The following is a 19,448-nucleotide window of genomic DNA, read 5'->3' on the forward strand; positions in this document are numbered from 1 at the left end:
ATAAGTAAATTACACTCCTTTAAACGACGTTACGGGGGGCGCTCCCTCGCCCTCCTGGATCCGCCATTGATCAGGTCATACCTTTAACTAATTACAGAAGAAATGCAGAAATCTTTGAATCTTTGAATATTTTATAAAATAAGTTTTTACGGAATCATCGCCTCAAAAAATGATTCAGATATACTTGGCTCTGTTCCAATCTAGCCTTTGCTTTAACGTCATGCTAAGTGTAAGAGGTACATCACGAGAAACCAAAGTATAATCACCTACGGAACAAGTACTGACAAAACCTATCCTCTCCACACAAAAAAAGTGACCATTTGTATACCTATGCGAACCTGGCAACTAAAACCCGTAGGCGCTGAGGTACGCGGGGTCACTTTTGGAGAGTTTTGTCAGTACTTGTTCCGTAGGTGATTATACTTTGCGAGAAACATAGTTTTCGTTAATTTATTCAAGACAAGATTAGCATCATAAATGGATGAGGCCAGGGGATAAATACCCCTGAAGGACTTGAAAAGTTGAAAAAAATTTGGGCCTCAAAGTGCACTTTCGGTACTTCAGGGATATCTTTCAATGTTTTACTTTTTTTCTGCTAAGTCTCTTGTCATCCAACAAAACATCAGTTAAAAAAAAAAAATCTTAATTTTGTCAATATAAAAAATGGCTATCCCTTAACAATCTTGTTTGCGCGTACATCATTACAACAATCACAACAATCATTACAGTACACAACAAGTAAAACGATCATTTTGAGCGTATTCAAGCGGTCTTCCAGCAGCATGCCTGTAATGCCATTCAGAAACTCCCCACCCCGGAATTCCATTAACCGTGTAGGTACATAGTCTCTCAAATAGTTTGGCTTCCCACTCCCAGCCGATGTAAAATATGGGTGTATGAACGACACGTACTTGCACTTCCCATATTTGTCCAGCTAGAAAGTCAAATGGATACTATTATTTATTTGAAAAAGTTATTTTCATATCTAAGAGGAGAGCTGTAAGTTTTTAGCCTCCAGTCATTTTAAAGCCGTAATCAGACTTGCTTCGCTTTTAGATCAGCAAAGAGGAAGTTATTTCTTACAAAAATAATCCGTAGACACTTTGCGTATCAATTCAAAGAATATCAAATGTTTTGCTTTCCCCTCCCAGTTAGGGGTGTTAACGACATGCACTTTGACTTCCCCCTTATTTCCAGCTTAAAAGCTAAAATGATGCATTATTTCTTTGAAAAAGTTATTTTCAGATCTAAAAGTCCTGTCAAATTTCGGCCTCTAGTCATTTTAAGCTATAATCAGCCTTGCTTCGCCTTTTGGTCGGCAAAAAGTGCGTAATTTCTAATAATACTAATCAGTAGGCACTTTTTGGGTATGATTACCTTAAAAATTAAACTGTTTGGCTTTCCATTCCCAGGTCAGGTGTAATATAGCGGCGTGAACGATGTATACTTGAACTTCCCATGTTTTCTAGCTAAATAGTCGAATCGACACTATCATTCATTTAACAAGAAATTTATTTTCAGACGTAAGGGGAGAACTTTCAGTTTTTGGTATCTAGACATTTTAAAGCCATAATCAGACCTGCTTCGCTTTTTGGCCTGCAAAAATTGAGTTATTTCTTATAAAAACAATCAGTACGCACTTTTTGTGTATCATAAACTTCAAAAAGATTAAACAGTTTGTTTCACCCCGGCTAATATGAACTACCAATGTGTCAACGACATGTGGTTGAACCTCCCATATTGGTCCAGCTAAAAATTTAGAATTACATTATCATTTATTGCTTCGCTTCTTGATCTGCAAAGAGCAAGTTAGTTCTTATGATATTACTCAGTAGACACTGTTTATGCATCATTAATTGCAAAGAAAATATATCGAATTTTCCACAAAGCTCAAGCCAAAAAGGGTGACTAACTCAATAGTAGCTCCTACGCTCTTTACTGCAACGTTATTGAAGTGTTTAAGCTGTTTCGAAAACAAAACATGTATTTGAAAATTATTTCCTTCGAAAATAATTCTGAGAAAACGAGAAAAGTAGAAAAATGAGTAGTAGTAAGCGGAAGGCTAGAGAGTAGGGGGATTTTCACGTTGAATCCATAAAGAAAGGGATGAGTCTAAGAAATGCTAGCACTAATTCCATTTTTACTATTAAGTCACGCTTGCTAGAAAAAACTATTCTAATATCCTGTCAGATGACAGGCATAGAAATAAAAAAGAAACGCGTGTAATTTTTTATAAGGGCCGAATAAAAACAGCTTGCCCCCCTTCCCTAACAAAAATTTATAAGTTTCCTTACACCCCCCCTCACCACAAAAAAAAATTGTCCATGAAAGTTTTAACTACACACACGCACACAAAAAAGAGAAAACGGGTAATACCTCCAATACTCGGACGGTGACTAATCTTAGTCAAATATTTTGATTAAATCATATCTTTCATAAGTGGTTAGCGTGCTAAGCTCGTAATCCCGTGTCCTTCGGGATGGGGTTCGAGTCCCGGTGTTGTCAATTATTTAGCTTGGAACGGTGGCGAGTGGTGTGACTCTGTAACCTTAGCCAGAGCATACTCAGCTTCAAAAAGGTACCTGAAGAAGTCCAGGGAAGGTTGTGTGAAAGCACAGGATGACTGGCCCCATTCACCATTGCATTTACTGGCTGAAGGGCCAATAGACGGAGATCGACACCACCGAAAGGGACAGGGAATTCCAAGACGGTATCCTTTTAGTTTCAAAGACATGGACAGTAGGTTACTAATCTTGGATATGATGTAGATGGTTTTATATAGATAGGATTAGCTGACTAAAATCTATGAAAACTTATTTTTTAACAGTAAAGCTTAAGCAAAAGTTACCCCTATATCCTAGCCTATTTAAATACAATTATTCTGTTTCAAAAAAATTGCTTTAGATTGAATATATTCGTGATATATTCCATAGTTTAGATACTTTGTTCTAACATGAGATCCCATGATTAAGATTGAGCACTATTTTCCATGTTTAGGCCCCAGCTTACAAGTATGTGTCTGTGATTAGGCTCTATTGCTGGCTATCTGTGCATTTAAAATTGCTATGGTTAAAACTCAAACTAATCACATACTTATTAAGAAAGTTTAGACAAATCTAATAGCGAAACAATCCACTTTTTTGGCGGTATAGTAGATATTTTACAGGGATTTAACAGTTGAGGTGGTACTTAGCTGCCCGGTTCAAAGAGTATGGGTAATCTACAAGTGGGAGCTGGCAATAGTGTCGACAAAAAAAACTCCCAATACCATCTCAATTTGTGTAGTTGGAAAATTAGTGTAGTAATTAGTGTTTAATCCCAGTTACTGACAGGAAAACGATTACAAAGCTTGAAAAATTGCAAACTTCGCCAAGTGCTAGAAAGCAATGATGTTTGTTTGCCAAAAATAGCGCCAGTTTCATCTCTTATAAGTTACCCATATTCTTTGGTCTGACTACTGGCCATCTTACTATGCTCTTTTGCAAGTATCCAAAAACCAACTGACTGATTCTATAGTACTCCGGAGGAAGCCTTATCCTTTGCTAGGAATCACGTCATTTTTTTAAGGGTAGCGAATGGCTTGACATTTTAGATACTTATAAATTTATGTAAAGTAAGATCAGAACATACACTTACCGGCTTTAAAAGTAAATCCATAGTCAACAGGTGGCGTCCCTCCTTCCCCAAGTGCCCAAAGTGGTAGCTTGATCCAATCTAGTGCATGTAAAGATCCATCTGGTAAATAAACATAACCCAATTCAAGCCTATAAAAGAAAAACATACATTAATGCCACTTTGGGTCTTGCTACTTCAAAAGCAATAGATTTCAAAAAATTGATTTTATTCCTGAAGAGAAATCAGAGACATGGCTTTCAAGTGTTTATTACTGTTATTAATCACCGACTGTTTATACCAAGAAGGTTCTTTTAAGCATCAAAGATAGGCCACAAAAAATTCCGATAACTAAAACTTCTTTTTCTGACTATTTTTACGCGTTAAAAAGGGGATATAAAGTGTTTTCGAAAAAAAAAAAATTCTTAGCTGGTTTTAAGAATGTAGGGGACGAATTTTAATCCAAAAAAAGTCACATATAAATTTTGGAATTACTCCAGACGAACTGATATTAGGGACACTGTTAAGATAAAGGCATAATTCCACTCTACTTCTTGCTGAAAGCCAGGAAAGCCATAAAGAAAAACCTATTTTATTACAAATGAAGGGTAAATTTGTTTCTTTTAACTAGCTTCAAGGTTACCAGAATTACCTAATGATATTTAGATATGACCTATTTTGTATACACAACCAAAGAGTATGGGTGAATTATAATAGTGGGAACTATCATTAGTGTTGACAAAAAATCGTCAGCACCATCTACCATTCGGTGACATTTGGCATTTTTTCTGGTATAATAGTAAGAATCATTAATTTGATGGTACTTGTATGATATATGCCCAACCTAATGTTCTTCTAATATGTTTCTAATATTCTTATGAAACATCACAAAATATGACGAGAATATAATACGTTAGAAACAAATTTGGGCTATATATTTGCACATTAGGGGGGGAGGCAAAGTATTCTACAATTATTCTGCACATTATGTAGTAAGAATTGTTTTCTTAACTTCACACTGTCCAAATACCTTATCCCCCTAATGCGCAAATATATAGCGCAAATTATATATTTCCCATCTATTTTGTCACTTCTCTTTGTTTTGTCTCACGCTAAGCCGAAAGAAACTAACGAAAAAAATGGTTCTATAATGCGTCAATGAATGAACAATTTGAGCAGTAGGGCGTATATTTTACAAGTACCGAATTGATTACTGCAATTGGTAAAATTAGGGTAATAATAAGCGTCTTATCTCAGTTCCTGACAAAAAAAAAATTACAAAGATTGAAAAAATGTCAAGCATCTCCAATCGTTAAATGGCGTTGCCGGTTTTTTTTTGTTGTTGACACCAACTCCAGTTTTCACTCTTACAAGACACCCATACTGTTGATGCAGCATAGCATAAATAGTACCAAAAATCTTTTAAAAAATGACCTTAAACGACGCATAGTTACAAGAAAAAACGACAACGCAGACTATCATTAAGAAAAAACGCTTTACAGTTTATTATTCATAAATATATATGAAAATAAACATCAGATACCTACAATATTACTTAGAACTTCTGTTTTTTCATAAAATAAACAAGAATTTCATTTTTATATCAGAATTTACATCCTCTTCTTCTTCCTGTGCGTTTATTTACTCAAGTTATTTTGCTATTAAAAATGACACATAGTTACTAGCACTGGTTTTCATCTTGGGTACTCCAAACCTTTTAAAATCCGTTCTCGTCTTTTGCTATACATGTGTATTTTAAAGCCGCTAAAGCCTTATGCAAATAAAACAGAAACTGATACGATTTAAGAACTAAAACGTCCTTGAAACTCTTTATAGTAAAATTACCTATTGCCAAAATTACTCCTTTACATACCATTGAGCCTTAGTGGAGATTGGTGCCTTGTATTTGTCTGATTTATTTTTTGAATATATCTTAAGTTGTCCAATATGTAGCCTACCAAGGAATTCTAATTTAAGAATCCCTAGTAGCAGTTCATCATTACCACTATTAAACCAATCTACGCTTAAATTCACTACTTCATTTCACTTAAAAAGAAGAAGTCCCAGTTCATCCCCCAAAATAGTGCATAGTGGGCAAGTTCGTAGTCTATTTGGAAAATTATAATCCCTCCAGTGTTTTCCTAGTGTTATATACCCACCCAAACCGGTCAAGGAGGAGCAAACATACAATTTAACTGTGTGTCAAAAGTTGTCAGTAAAGATTTTAGTTTCCGCCCTTGCTTGTTTATGTTATAATATGCAACTAGTCCTTTTAATTATCATTTTCTATAGAAAACATTTTGAATAGCTGAATTAATTTTTAATTGCTGTAGCTTCCCATTCTATTCCGTAGCATAAGCTACTTAACGTAAGAATGTAAAATGATTTATGGTTGGTCAGCTAAAAATAATCCACCAATCAGAGGCAAGTTTAAATTTTACGGATCTTAGTAACCCATTGTGATGGACCTACTTAGCCAATAAGAAACCATTGTTAGGATTGTTCTAGCCTTCCTTTTATCCTAGAATTGCGTGTGCCAGGGAGTGGAATGCACTTCCAGAAGAGCTGAAATCACGCAGGTCTCTCAGCTCCTTTAAAAAGAAAGTTAAAAACTATCTAAAGGATTAAATATATATTTTTTATATTTATTTATTTCATTATGCTTCTGAATATTTTGATATTACTATTATTTATTATATTTTTGTTTGATACTTCAAGGGGTGAGAGCGGAGGAAAAGTCGCATTAAATTTATTGGTAGCCTAATTGATGGCTGTTTGTGATGGAAATTAGAAAAGACAGGAGGCCACGCTGTATTTAGAGTAAATATTATATAAGGGCCCAAACGTGCATCAATGCACAAGGAATTGTGTTAAGTGTATTCTTATATTTATGTTTTGAAATTAAAGCCAATATTGAACTTGAAAACTTCAGCTTGAACCTTCTCGGAATTTATTGACCTTTCATAAAACAATTGACCGCCAGATGAAACTTTTGATAAATATTTTACATTTGGAATTTTCAAATAGTTTGTGGTAACGAACTGTAAGTAAGGAGCGACCCGGCTCAATTGTAACCAAAACTCTAAAAAAGGGGATTTTGATACCAATAGATATATCAAAAGAATCAGATTTTAATACAGATTTCAAATATATAAGTTTCATCAAGTTTAGTCCTACCCATCCAAAGTTACGCGCCTAAGATAATTTAGCTGATTTTCTAAAAAAGGGGGAAAGACTCCCTTAAAGCTATTGAACCTTAATGAAAATCACACCATCAGATTCAGCGTATGAGAGAACCCGACTGTAGAGCTTTCAAACTCTTATCTGAAAAAATGTGGAATTTTGAATTTTTTGACAGAAGAAAGATCACGGAGCCATGTTTATTTTTTTTTTTTTTTTCCAGGGGAGATCGTATCGACCCAGTGGTCCTAGAATATTGCGGGAGGGCTCATTCGAACTGAAATTTTAAGTTATAGTGTGCTTTTTAAGTGACCATAAAAAAAGAGGGGTAACTAGGGCCCCTCCCCCTCTCATTTTTCCCAAAGTCACCCGATCAAAATTTTGAGATAGCCATTTTGTTCAAGCATGGTCAAAAATATAATAAACATGTCTTTTAGGAGGACTTATTCCCCCACAGTTCCCGGGGGAAGGGCTGAAAGTTATGAACTTTACCCAATGTTTACATATAGTATTGGTTATTGGGAAATATACAGACGTTTTCAAGGGGGATTTTTTCTGGTAGTGGGGGGGGGAGGTCGGGGGTTAAGTGGGAGTATCTTTTCATGTAGGAGGTTTTCATGGGGGAAGGGACATTTCTATGAAGGGGGGGCCGGATTTCCCAGCATTATTTAAAAAACGATCAGAAATTAAATAAAAAAATAAACAAGTTTTTCAACTGAAAGTAAGGAGCAATATCAAAACTTAAAACGAACATGAATTATTAAGTATATACTTAGGTTCGCCCCCTAGTCAATACCTCGCTCTTTAAGCCAAAGATTTTTTAGTGGTTTCATAAGAGCTATTGATTATAATTTAAGGTCTTTGTGATTAAGGGTAATTTTTAAAGAACTGGAAAAAAATTCGAACTTTAGCGTAAAGAGCGAGGCATTGACTAGGGGGCGAACCCCCTAATATACGTATTAAAATATGGATATATAAGTTTGTTACGTAATTTAATTCGTAAGTTACGTATGTTTATTAGTAATAAAAACGTTCGTAAATAAAATTAAACAACTTTCGAGAAAGCCATTTAACCAAATAAAAGTAAAATAATTTGCAATTCTTTTTTTAATTATTCATGTACGGTGAGCTAAATCAAAACCTCCATTAATTCAAAAACGTTCAAAAATTAAATAAAAAAAGCAAGTTTTTTCAACTGAAAGAAAGGAGCAACATTAAAACTTAAAACTAATCGAAATTATTCCGTATATGAAAGGGGCTGTCCCCTCCTCAACGCCTCGCTCTTTACGCTAAATCTAGACTCTTTCTCACAACTCTATTTTTTAAAACAATAAAAAACTTTAGCGTAAAGAGCGAGGCGTTGAGGAGGGGACAGCCCCTATCATATACGGAATAATTTCGATTCGTTTTAAGTTTTAATGTTGCTCTCCTTACTTTCAGTTAAAATAAAACTTTTTTTTTGTTTAATCAAGGTAAAGGTACTAACTACAAGTTAGATTAAAGCGGGCTGATCTATTGAATCAAACATAATTACTTCACAAATTTCTCTGGCGTCATTTATCTGTGAAAGTGCCTAAGGTACAAAGATTTCATTATTAATTTTTTCATTTCAGTATTCCAACGTATATTTTAGCCTTCTTCACGCACTCCTTATTTATTTTGGCATTTTCGCAAAATGTATAAGCAAAGATAAATGCAATAAGCAAAAATAAAATGGTAATTGGAGGCAACTACCAATTATTTAAGGTTTTTTGTAAATGGCAAGAATTGACGGGGGTGACAGCCTCCCTTATATTACGGAGGGCCCTATTGTATTTGAAGAACCTAGGATATACCTATTGTATAATACGGATTCATTTTTGTATTCTTACATTATGTTTTAACTTTTCAAATTTAAAGTACTTATAAATTTCTTTACCTATCCCTAATATTTAACGGCATTTTTAACAAAATATTCATATAACCAGAATTAAATGAAAATAAGCTTAGTGGGGGGTGGCCACCTTCTTCATATTCAGGGTAGTCCCAGTACTCTATTAAGTATATTCAAAATAAAATTTTACCATTAAAAGTAATCGAAATAATAACCGTCATTTCTGAATCAGCTACAAATGACAATTTTTTCTCGCTAAACAGTTTTTTAAATACGTTTTTGAGTTTTAAGTTACTATGGGCTGAACTTCGTTCTATACTAGGATGCAGCTTTCGCTGCAACTATGAAATACTACTAAATTAGCCCTTATCCTAGAACCATCAGTTTTGGCGGGTAAAAATCTAGCTATGCTAGAAAAAAATGAAATTTTAATTTTGCGTTCTAGTAAAGGATATCTATTTGTACCTATAATATGTATTGTTGTGAAATTTATTCTATAAGTAGTCTTTCTTTAAAATCCTTTCTTGGCATGGAAACTACCACTACCCTTACAAAACTACCTTTGAAATGAAGCACAACTCAGTTCATAGTAGAATAAGGTTATAAAGTTGACCTGGAATCTATAAAGTTATCTTTCGCGTGAAAAGAAGAAGCATTACGTTAGATAGGATGGAAAAGGCGTGTTCGTTAGTGCTTCAATCCCAAGCACCTTTACTTAAGCTTTGATAGAAGACGCCAAATTTCGTCAAGTAGAAATGACCACGTGTTGTCGCTATGTGAGAGTCTGATGGCAACTGGGATTCTCTGAAGTATTCCTAGAACATTTCTCGAAGAAAGAAAGAATTCGCTGATTATCTGTCTAAAAACTAATGCTAATAATACATTCTACCAGTTAGATGAATTTTTTAAAATAAAGCTTAAAATATACACAATAATTAAAAAAGAAGCAATTTTGTTAGATAAAGAAACAGATTTTTAATTCTGAGCTGAAACAGAAGCAGGCTAAATTTCCATCCATGAGATGATGTCTCTTTTAAACCCGTCTGATGAAGCAAAATACAATTTCTGTCAGAAACTATGCTTTAATACTTCTATAAGGCTGTCAGCTTCAATAAGTATTTAACAGTATTTCGCCAACAGAGGAAATTTTTAGGGAAGTAAGTCTCTTAACTTCAAAATTTTAAATTCACGATTGCCGTATTTTTTATTTTTGTATGTTCAATTGTACTCGTTTAGATGGCGTTAATTACCTTGAGCAAGTAACAGGCTGAGAAACAAAACCAGCGTTTATTCGAGTGCCATCTTGTAAAGTAATTGTGTGAAAACCATATCGATGCATAAACTTCCATTCACGTTTGTAGGCTAGAAATATAAAAATGAAGATAATAAGTAACATACGATATACTGGGAAAAGGTAAAAACTAAGGCAAGCTCTGTGCGTTCCAGAGACGATTATTATTAGTTATCACTAATTTTCGTGTTCCTACCTTCAATTTTTAGTTAAAATCCTCATTACTCACATCCACAAATCTCAGTTGCAGCGGTTTTATTTTCAAATGAAAACTGTTTAGATATAAAAAAATTATCAGTGTAAAAATACTTTAATGGAGTATCTTGGTAAATATAAATCCGTTAAATCAATAAAAGATACCTCGACGTCTTTATCAAAGTATTATATTTGACAGTTGTTCTGTATTCGAAAGTAAAATGATATGATCTATTTGATGCTTAAGTCACATGGGTCATGGTTACGAAATAGAAACCACTGTAGAACTGTAGCGTCTTCTTTTTCCAATCATGAAACACATTTGATACCGCGTCAAGGCCCTACCCCGAGGGGGGGGGGGGTTCGACCTCCCCCCCGAAATGTTTTTCTGACTCGTAAAAAAGTATCAGAAATGGATATAAACTTTCGTATGCGTTTTTAAGGTTCTTTGTGCAACCCCCCCCCCCTCGAAATTTCTTTTTTGAGTAAAACCCCTTCCGAAAAAAATCCTCGGTACGGCCTTGTACATGGCGTCACAAGGATCTGAGCCGTGTCGTCACTGCCTAGTTCAGTTGCTAGTGGTCGGACAAAAAAAACAGGTTTTTCCACAGGCTTCTCATGACCTGTACATTGGAATCGCGCGTGCACGAAGGCGAAGTATGAATTTTGTATAGTTTTAAATATGTTTCGCATATTTTTAACAGAGAGTATAGCCTTTGTCGATACTGTATGATATTTTCTCTACTGTGATAGAAACAAACTGAGAAGAAAAGACAAAAAAACCACTGCTCCTCTTCCAATACCCATGTACTTGACCTCGATACAGACTTGCAGCGTTATGATTTCAGCATTGTAACTATAATTATCATTCGCTTTCTGAAGGGTGAAACTGCACCAGCCTTATTACTAGAATAAAGTATTATTATTTAAAAATTATTATTAAAAATAAGGATAGGGACTCATATATTGGATTTAAAATGTAAAGAAGGGTGTTGGGTGTCTCAAGTGTTTTGGCGTCAAGTATGTGTAGCTGTGTCGCCTTCGTTACATGAATGAACTATAATAACTATTTAGAAAATAAAGATGAAGAGAATATTTAATAAATAGGGGATAGATATAGTGTAATAGCGGTGTATACAAATTTCAGAATATTTTAAAACATTCATGGCTATGAGTGCAAATTGGAATAAATAGGTTTAAAATGACAATTACTGTTAGACGGGGAAAGGTAATGGAGTGTAAACAAATTTTAGAAAATCTGGACAAAATTAAAAGATACAAGCAAAATTTTTAAAAAACTGTCTTAAAATTAATAAAAAAAAGGCTTTTAAATATCACAGGGGGGCGGAGAAGGTTCAGGGATATAAACGAAATTTCAGAGGATGTGGAAAAATTCAAACAGGAGTACAAGTTCGGAAAAACAGGCTTAAATCCATAAAAAGAAGGGGTTTCAATAAAAAAGAGGGGTTTATTACTGAGGGACGGAGGAAAGTATAGGAGTGTACTTAAATTTCAGAAAGTCTTGAGAAATTCAAGGTTAGAAGTGCACTCTGAACAAAACAGGCTTCAAACCAATAAAAAGGAAGTGTTTTAAATAATAGTTGGTGACGGAAGAAGCTGCTAGGGGTGTAAGCAACGAAATTTTCAGTAATAAATCAAAATGGAATAACAGACACGGAATATTTTATAGAATCGTGCAGATTTCATGTTGTATTATCTATTTTATTATGAGTGCGTCATTATACTTTGAAAGATATTTCAAATATATTTACAAGAGTATTTCTGTTAAATATATTTGTGAGAAATAGCTGTTTAAACTTGATTATACGCCACTTAAAAGTGTTTGTGAGAATTTTGACAGCACTGATGGTACTGATAGTAATGATTTTGATAGCACTAACAATTTCATAGTAATAAAAAACGCTTTCCGTCAGGTACCCGTTGTACAACATCAGATGATTGTTTTCAGAATAGCGATTGGCAGAGCTTGGGTTTACCGGTTATATAAAGTAAGATTGCCTTGGCTTTTGGCCGTTTGTTCTTGATGCTGGGTAATTGTGTAAATATAAGCCCTCATTCAAAGAACGAAGAAGTGGATTCGTGCGCTGGATTTAGGATTCTCTGTCCGCGAGGGCTAGGGTTCGAATCCTAGAGTATCCAATTATTTGGTTTGGGATGGGGGTCAGTGGCGTGACTCTGTAAGCTCAGTCAGAGTTGACCACGATCTAAATGGGTGACCGGAGGAGTCTAGAAAGGGTAAGCAGAAAGAGTGCGCGAAAGCACAGGATGGTTGGCCCCCAACACCCCATTGCACTTCCTGGCTGGAGGGCCAAGAAACGGAGATCAGCGCCATCAGTAGTGACTGTAAAGTCCAATGCTGTATTCTTTACCTTTTTTACCTTTTTATTCAAAGAACCCATTTGCTACGGTATCAAAAAAGGAATCAATTCTTTTTTTCCTCAGTATCCAATGCGATCCTTAGGCGTGACAGCGATGATATTATAAAGTGAAATGACACAAGATGTCGCAAAATTTCGTTCTAACGTCGATTTTTTTTTGTATCAAATCCTGCAGATAGGTTAAATTTTCTTACCATAAATGTGGTCTCGCATTCCATCAAGTTGGAGTAAAAAATCTTCACCATCTACAATTGCTCTTCCTGATGCACTGCCCATTTGCTCATAATGAGTTTGATGTGCGCTGAAAGGCAGAATAAAACAAATAACATGAAAATACAATTAAATTTCCAAAGGGGTCAAATTTCAAAGTGGTCGGTGAAGTATTGCTGATATATCTTCGACTTCCTCCTTAGAACCCGTTTTTACTTTTATAACTTTAATAAATCAAATAATATTAAGATTTCGATTACTAAATATCAGTATATGTATATTAAACTGACGATGCACATTCATTTGTATTTTTTTCAGTAAAGTGCAAATTATGATCTGGCCTTGGGAAGGCACATGGATTTTGAGCCAAACTTATGTTAATGTCTGCTCATTTTCAGTTTGCTTTGACTATTTACTTTTATTTCTGTTCGTTTTAGATTTCAATTACTTATCGATGCTGATTTGTAAGAGTTTGACGCTTGGCAGTTTGTTTGATTTTAATTTTGCTCATTTTTGTTTAATGGAATTCTTTGCTTTTCTTTTAAAAAATCGTTTTGTGGAAAAAGTTTTTTTAATTAATTTCTGTTCGTTTTATATTGACATAGTCTTTCCAGAGAAAAAGAAAATAATACTTTAAATCTTTTCGTTTTTTTAAAGACTTATAGTTTGGCCTGCTATTTGTATGCTGGAAAAAAATTTTCAGCAATTTTTAACAACATACGCCCTCTTAAAAATCTGGACACAAATAGAAGTGTTTAATTTAGTTTCATACCTCGTCTAGTTGACCTGAAATGGAAAACTTGACACCATTCGCAAAAAAAATCTGTTTAGTTTCTTCGATAGCTTGGATACACTTACACTACCGTATTTTGATTTAGTTAAATCTTAAGAGCAGAAGTAGCCCCAAAAGTTTGAACATAAAACCCTCAGTCGGTCTTGGGATACTACTGAGATGCCTTATTGGGAATTAGCATTAACACAGTGCATTTTGATTTAATCTTATGGCAGCATTTAGTTTTTAAACATAAAGTCAAATGGGAGGGTGGGCATGGGAGGTGGATTAGTTTTCCTCCAATCACTTTCGACTATGAAATAGGGCATCAGCGCTTATTATTTTCAATCGAATGAGCCTTTTTCGAAGTTTCTACGACAACACCTTCGATACAAAGTGCCCTGGTCTAAACAACAACAACAACAAAAAAATAATACATTATCGATCACCCACATCGATCTTTACTATAAAAATGTCAACTCTTCCAATCACTTTCGACTGTTAAAAAGGGCACTAAGCCTTTTGATTTCCAATCGAATGAGCCCTTTTTGAGTTTGTACGACAACACTTCATATAAACACCTTATATGCCCCCAGGGCATAACTTACAACTCTTACCCTAAGGGCTGTGAGGGTGGTTGTCATCCTCTGAGACCTAATTTCCAGCAATTTCAACTACATTAAACAAAATAGCTATCTCAAAATTTTGATTGGATTTGTCTGGGAAAATGGTGGGCGTTAGTTTTCCTTCAATCACTTTCAACTATTAAAAAAGGCACTATCCCTTTCAATTTCCAATCGAATGAGCCCTTTTGAAGTTCCTACAACAACGCTTTCAATAAAAATCTTACACATCCCCAGGGGATAACTTACAACCCTCGCCCTGAGGGCTGGGAGTGGGAGTTGTCATCCTCACAGACCTAATTTCGAGAACTTTCTACAAATGAACAAAATGGCTATCTGAAAATTTTGATTGGATGTGTTTGGGGGAATGAGGGGCGTGAGAGAGGGGTTTGTTACCGTCCAATCACTCAACTGTTAAAAAGGGCAATTGCCCTCTCTATTCCCAATTGAATGAGCCCCTTGTGAATTTTTTACGACAGCTCTATCTTTGAAAACCTTAAATGCCCCAGGTTATAATTTACAACCTTCGCCCTGGGGACTCTGGGGGGTTTGTCATCCTTAAATACATAATTTCCAGAACTTTCAACTACGTTGAACAAAATGGCTATCTCTAAACTTTGAATGAATGTGTTCGGGGAAATGGAGGGCGAAAGAGGGGAGTTAATTACTCTCCACTGACTTTCGACTATTAAAAAGGGCAATTTCAATTTCCAATCAAATGAGCCCCTTTTGAAATTTCTACAACAACTTTCTATATAAACCTTATATGCCCCCAGGGCATAACGTACAACCCTTGCACTGAAAGCTCTGATGGGGTTATCATCCCAAAATACCTAATTTCTAGAACTTTCGAATACTTTGAACAAAATTGATATATCAAAATTTTGATTGGATGTGTTTGGGGAAATGGTGGGCGTGAGAGGGGGGTTGTTTACCTTTCAATAACTTTCGACTATTAAAAGGGCACTAGCCCTTTCAATTTCAAATTAATGAGCCCTATTGGATGTTTTTACAACATCACTTTCAATAAAAACCTTACATGCTCCCAGGGCATAGCTTACAACTTGAAGGTTGTGGGGGGGATGGGTTGTCATCCTTAAACGACTAATATTTAAGACTTTCAACTTCGTTGAATAAAATGGCTATCTAAAACTTTGATTGGATGTGTTAAGGGAAAAGGTGGGCGTGAGAGGGGGGTTAGTTGCCATCAAATCACTTTCGACTATTAAAAAGGGCACTAACCATTTGAATTTCCAATCGAATGAGAACTTTTTCAAGTTTCTACGACAAACATTTCAATAACAACCTTATAAACCCCCAGGGCATAACTTATAACCCTTGCCCTGAAAACTGTGGGGGGAGTTTCCTGCTCTAAGGTATAATTTCCTGAACTTTAACTGCGTGGAACAAAATGGCTATTCCAAAATTTTGATTGGATATGTTTGGGCAAATGGTGGGCGAAGAAGGGGTGTTAGGTGCCTTCAAATAACTTTTGACTATTAAAAAGGGCACTAGCCATTTCAATTTCTAATCGAATGACCCCTTTTTGAAGTTTCTACGACGACGCGTTCAGAAAAAACCCTATATGCCCCCAGGGCATAACTTACAACCCTTGACCTGAGGGCTGTGGGGGAGTGCCCTCCTCAAAAACATAATTTCTATCTGGAAATCCACAACACTGAACAAAATGGCTCTTTAAAAATTTTGATTGGATGTGTTTGAGGAAAAGAAGGGCGAGAGAGGGGGGCGAGTTGCCCTAAAATCAATTTTGAATATTAAATAGAGCACTTGACCTTCGAATTTCCAATCTAATGAGCCCTTTTTCAATTTTTTACGACAAGAATTTCAGTAATAACTTATATGCCCCCAGGGCATAACTTATAACCCTCTCTCTGAAGACTGTGAGGGGATTGTCCTGCTCAAAGGTATAATTTCCTGAACTTTAACTGAGTGGAACAAAATGGCTATCTCAATATTTTGATTGGATGTGTTTAGGTAAATGGTGGGAGTGGAAGGGATGTTAGTTTCCTTCCAATTACTTTCAACTATTAAAAAGGGGACTAGCCATTTCAGTTTACAACTGAATGAGCTCTTTTCAAAGTTTCTACAACAGTGCATTTAATAAAAACTTTATGTGCCCCCAGGGTATAAATTAAAACCCTTGCCCTGAGGGTTGTGAGGGAGTTGTCATCCTCAAAGACCTAATTTGCAGAACTTTAAACTACGTTGAACAAAATGGCTATCTCAAAGTTTTAATTGGATGTGTTTGGGGAAAAGGTGAGCGTGAGAAGGAGGTTAGTTACCGTCCAACCACTTTTAACTATTAAAAAGGGCACTAGCCCTTTGAATTTCCAATCGAATGAGCCTTTTTTGAAGTTTCTTTGAAAACGCCTTCTATAAAAATATTATATGCCCCGAGGGAATAGCTTACAACCCTTGCCCCGTGGGTTGTGGGGGAGTGTCCTCCTCAAAAACATATTTTCTATCGGGAAATCAACTACGCTTAACAAAATAGCTATCTCAAAATTTTGTTTGGTTGTGTTTGGGGGAAGGATGGGCGAAGGGGGGGATAGTTGCCCTCCAATCACTTTTGACTATTAAAAAGGGCCCTAACCCTTTGAATTTCCAATCGAATGAGCCTTTTTTGAATTTTCTACGAAAACGCCTTCTATAAAAACCTTATATGCCCCCAGGGAATAACTTATAACCCTTGCCCTGAGGGTTGATTGGGAGTGTCCTCCTCAAAAACATATTTTCTATCAAGAAATCAACTACGCTGAACAAAATGGCTATCTCAAAATGTTTATTGGATGTGTTTGGGGGAATGATGGGCGCGAGGGGGGCTAGTTGCCCTCCAATTACTTTCGACTATTAAAACGGGCACTAATTTTGAATTTCCAATCGAATGAGCCTTTTTTGAAGTTTCTACGACAACGACTTCTATAAAAACATTATATGCCCCAAGGGCATAACATAAAACCCTTGCACCGAGGGATGTGGGGAAGTGTCCTCCTCAAAAAGATATTTTCTATCTAGAAATCAACTACGCTGAACAAAATGGCTATCTCAAAATTTTGATTGGATGTGTTTGGGGAAAAGGTGGGCATGAGAGGGGGTTTAGTTACTGTCCAATCACTTTCAACTATTAAAAACCCTTTTCAACCCTTTGAATTTCCAATCGAAAGAGCCTTTTTTGAAATTTCTATTACAACACCTTCTATAAAAATCTTATATGCCCCCAGGGCATAGCATGCCCAGGGCATAGCTCGGGGCATAGCCCTTGCCCCGAGGGTTTTGGGGGAGTGTCCTCCTCAGAAATATATTTTCTATCTGGAAATCCACTACGCTAAACAAAATGGCTATCTTAAAATTTTTATTGGATGTTTTTGGGGTAATTAGGGGCGTGGGGGGGGGATAGTTGCCCTCAAATCACTTTCGACTATTAAAAACGGCAGTAGCCTATTGAATTTCCAATGAAATGAGCCTTTCTAGAAGTTTCTACGAAAACGCCTTCTATAAAGACCTTATATACCCCCAGGGCATAACTTAAAACCATTATCCCGAGGGTTGTAGGGGAGTGTCCTCCTCAAAAACATATTTTCTATCTGGAAATCAACTACGCTGAACAAAATGGCTATCTCAAAATTTTGATTGGATGTGTTTGGGGGAATGATGGGCACGTCATTCCTCCCCCGACACATCCGTGTTTCAAACACGGATGTGTTTGGGGGGAGGGCTAGTTGCCCTCCAATCACTTTCGACTATTAAAACGGGCACTAGCCGTTTGAATTTCCAATCGAATGAGCCTTTTTTGAAGTTTCTACGACAACGCCTTCTGGAAATCAATGAGCCTTTTTTGAAGTTTCTACGACAACGACTTCTATAAAAACCTTATATGCCCCCAGGGCATAACTTAAAACCCTTGCCCCAAGGGTTGTGGGGGAGTGTCCTCCTCAAAAAGATATTTTCCATCTGGAAATTAAATACGCTGAACAAAATGGGAATCTCAAAATTCTGTTTGGATGTGTTTGTGGAAAAGATGGGCGTGAGAGGGGTTTTAGTTACCGTCCAATCCCTTTCAACTATTAAAAAAATCACTGATCAATTGAATTACCAATCGAATTAGCATTTTTTTAAGTTTTTACGAGAACACCATCTATAAAAACCTTATATTCACTCAGAGCATAGCTTACAGCCCTTGCCCTGAGGGTTGTGGGGCAGTATCCTCCCCAAAAACATATTTTCTATCTGAAAATTCACTATGCTAAACAAAATGGCTATCTCAAAATTTTATTGGATGTGTTGGGGGGACTGATGGGCATGGGGGGGGGCGAGTTGCCCTCCAATCACTTTCGAATATTAAAAACGGCAGTAGCCCTATTAATTTCCAATCGAATGAGCCTTTCTAGAAGTTTCTACGAAAACACCTTCTACAAAGACCTTATATACCCCAAGGGCATAACTTCAAACCATTACCCTGAGGGTTGTAGGGGAGTGTCCTCCTCAAAAACATATTTTCTATCTGGAAATCAACTAAGCTGAACAAAATGGCTATCTCAAAATTTTGATTGGATGTGTTTGGGGGAATGAGAGGCGTGGGGGGAGGGGGCTAGTTGCCCTCCAATCACTTCCGACTTTTAAAAAGGGCACTAGCCCTTTTAATTTCAAATCGAAAGAGCCTTTTTTGAAGTTTCTACGACAACGCCTTCTATAAAAACCTTATATGTCCCCAGGGCATAACTTAAAACCCTTGCCCCGAGGGTTGTGGGGGAGTGTCCTCCTCGAAAACATATTTTCTATCTGGAAATCAAATATGCGGAGCAAAATGGCTATCTTAAAGTTTTGATTCGATGTGTTTTGGGAACAAGTGGGCGCGAGACGGGGGTTAGCTACCGTCCAAGCATTTTTAACTATTAAAATAGACACTAGCCCTTTGAATTTCCAATCGAATGAGCATTTTTTGAAGTTTCTATGACAGCACCTTCTATAAAAATCTTATATGCCCCCAGGGCATAGCTTACAGCCCTTGCCCCGAGGGTTTTGGGGGAGTGTCCTCCTCAAAAACATATTTTCTATCTGGAAATCCACTACGCTCAACAAAATGGCTATCTCAAAATTTTTATTGGATGTGTTTGGGGGAATGATGGGCATGGGGGGGGGGCGAGTTGCCCTCCAATCACTTTCGACTATTAAAAACGGCAGTAGCCCTTTGAATTTCCAATCGAATGAGCCTTTTTTGAAGTTTCTACGAAAACGCCTTTTATAAAGACCTTATATGCCCCCAGGGCATAAC

The 19,448-nt window shown here is 36.3% G+C and overlaps 1 protein-coding gene across 1 annotated transcript in view; it reads right to left on the reverse strand.

Moving 5' to 3' along the window:
• Positions 1-444: 444 nt before the first annotated feature.
• Positions 445-19,448, reverse strand: part of LOC148950955 (uncharacterized) — a 57,494-nt gene continuing 38,490 nt past the window's right edge. Inside the window, exons 5-8 of the mRNA XM_089090966.1 lie at positions 12,745-12,851; positions 9,916-10,027; positions 3,637-3,764; positions 445-934 (exon numbers count right to left, since the gene is read on the reverse strand). Of these exons, the coding sequence (XP_088947092.1) occupies positions 723-934; positions 3,637-3,764; positions 9,916-10,027; positions 12,745-12,851 (559 nt within the window). The 3' untranslated portion in view covers positions 445-722. The remainder of the gene's footprint in view (positions 935-3,636; positions 3,765-9,915; positions 10,028-12,744; positions 12,852-19,448) is intronic.

Source organism: Artemia sp. Qi Xiang Cuo, chromosome 6 (assembly GCF_049724085.1).
Source record: "Artemia sp. Qi Xiang Cuo chromosome 6, ASM4972408v1, whole genome shotgun sequence".
NCBI lineage: Eukaryota > Metazoa > Arthropoda > Branchiopoda > Anostraca > Artemiidae > Artemia > Artemia sp. Qi Xiang Cuo.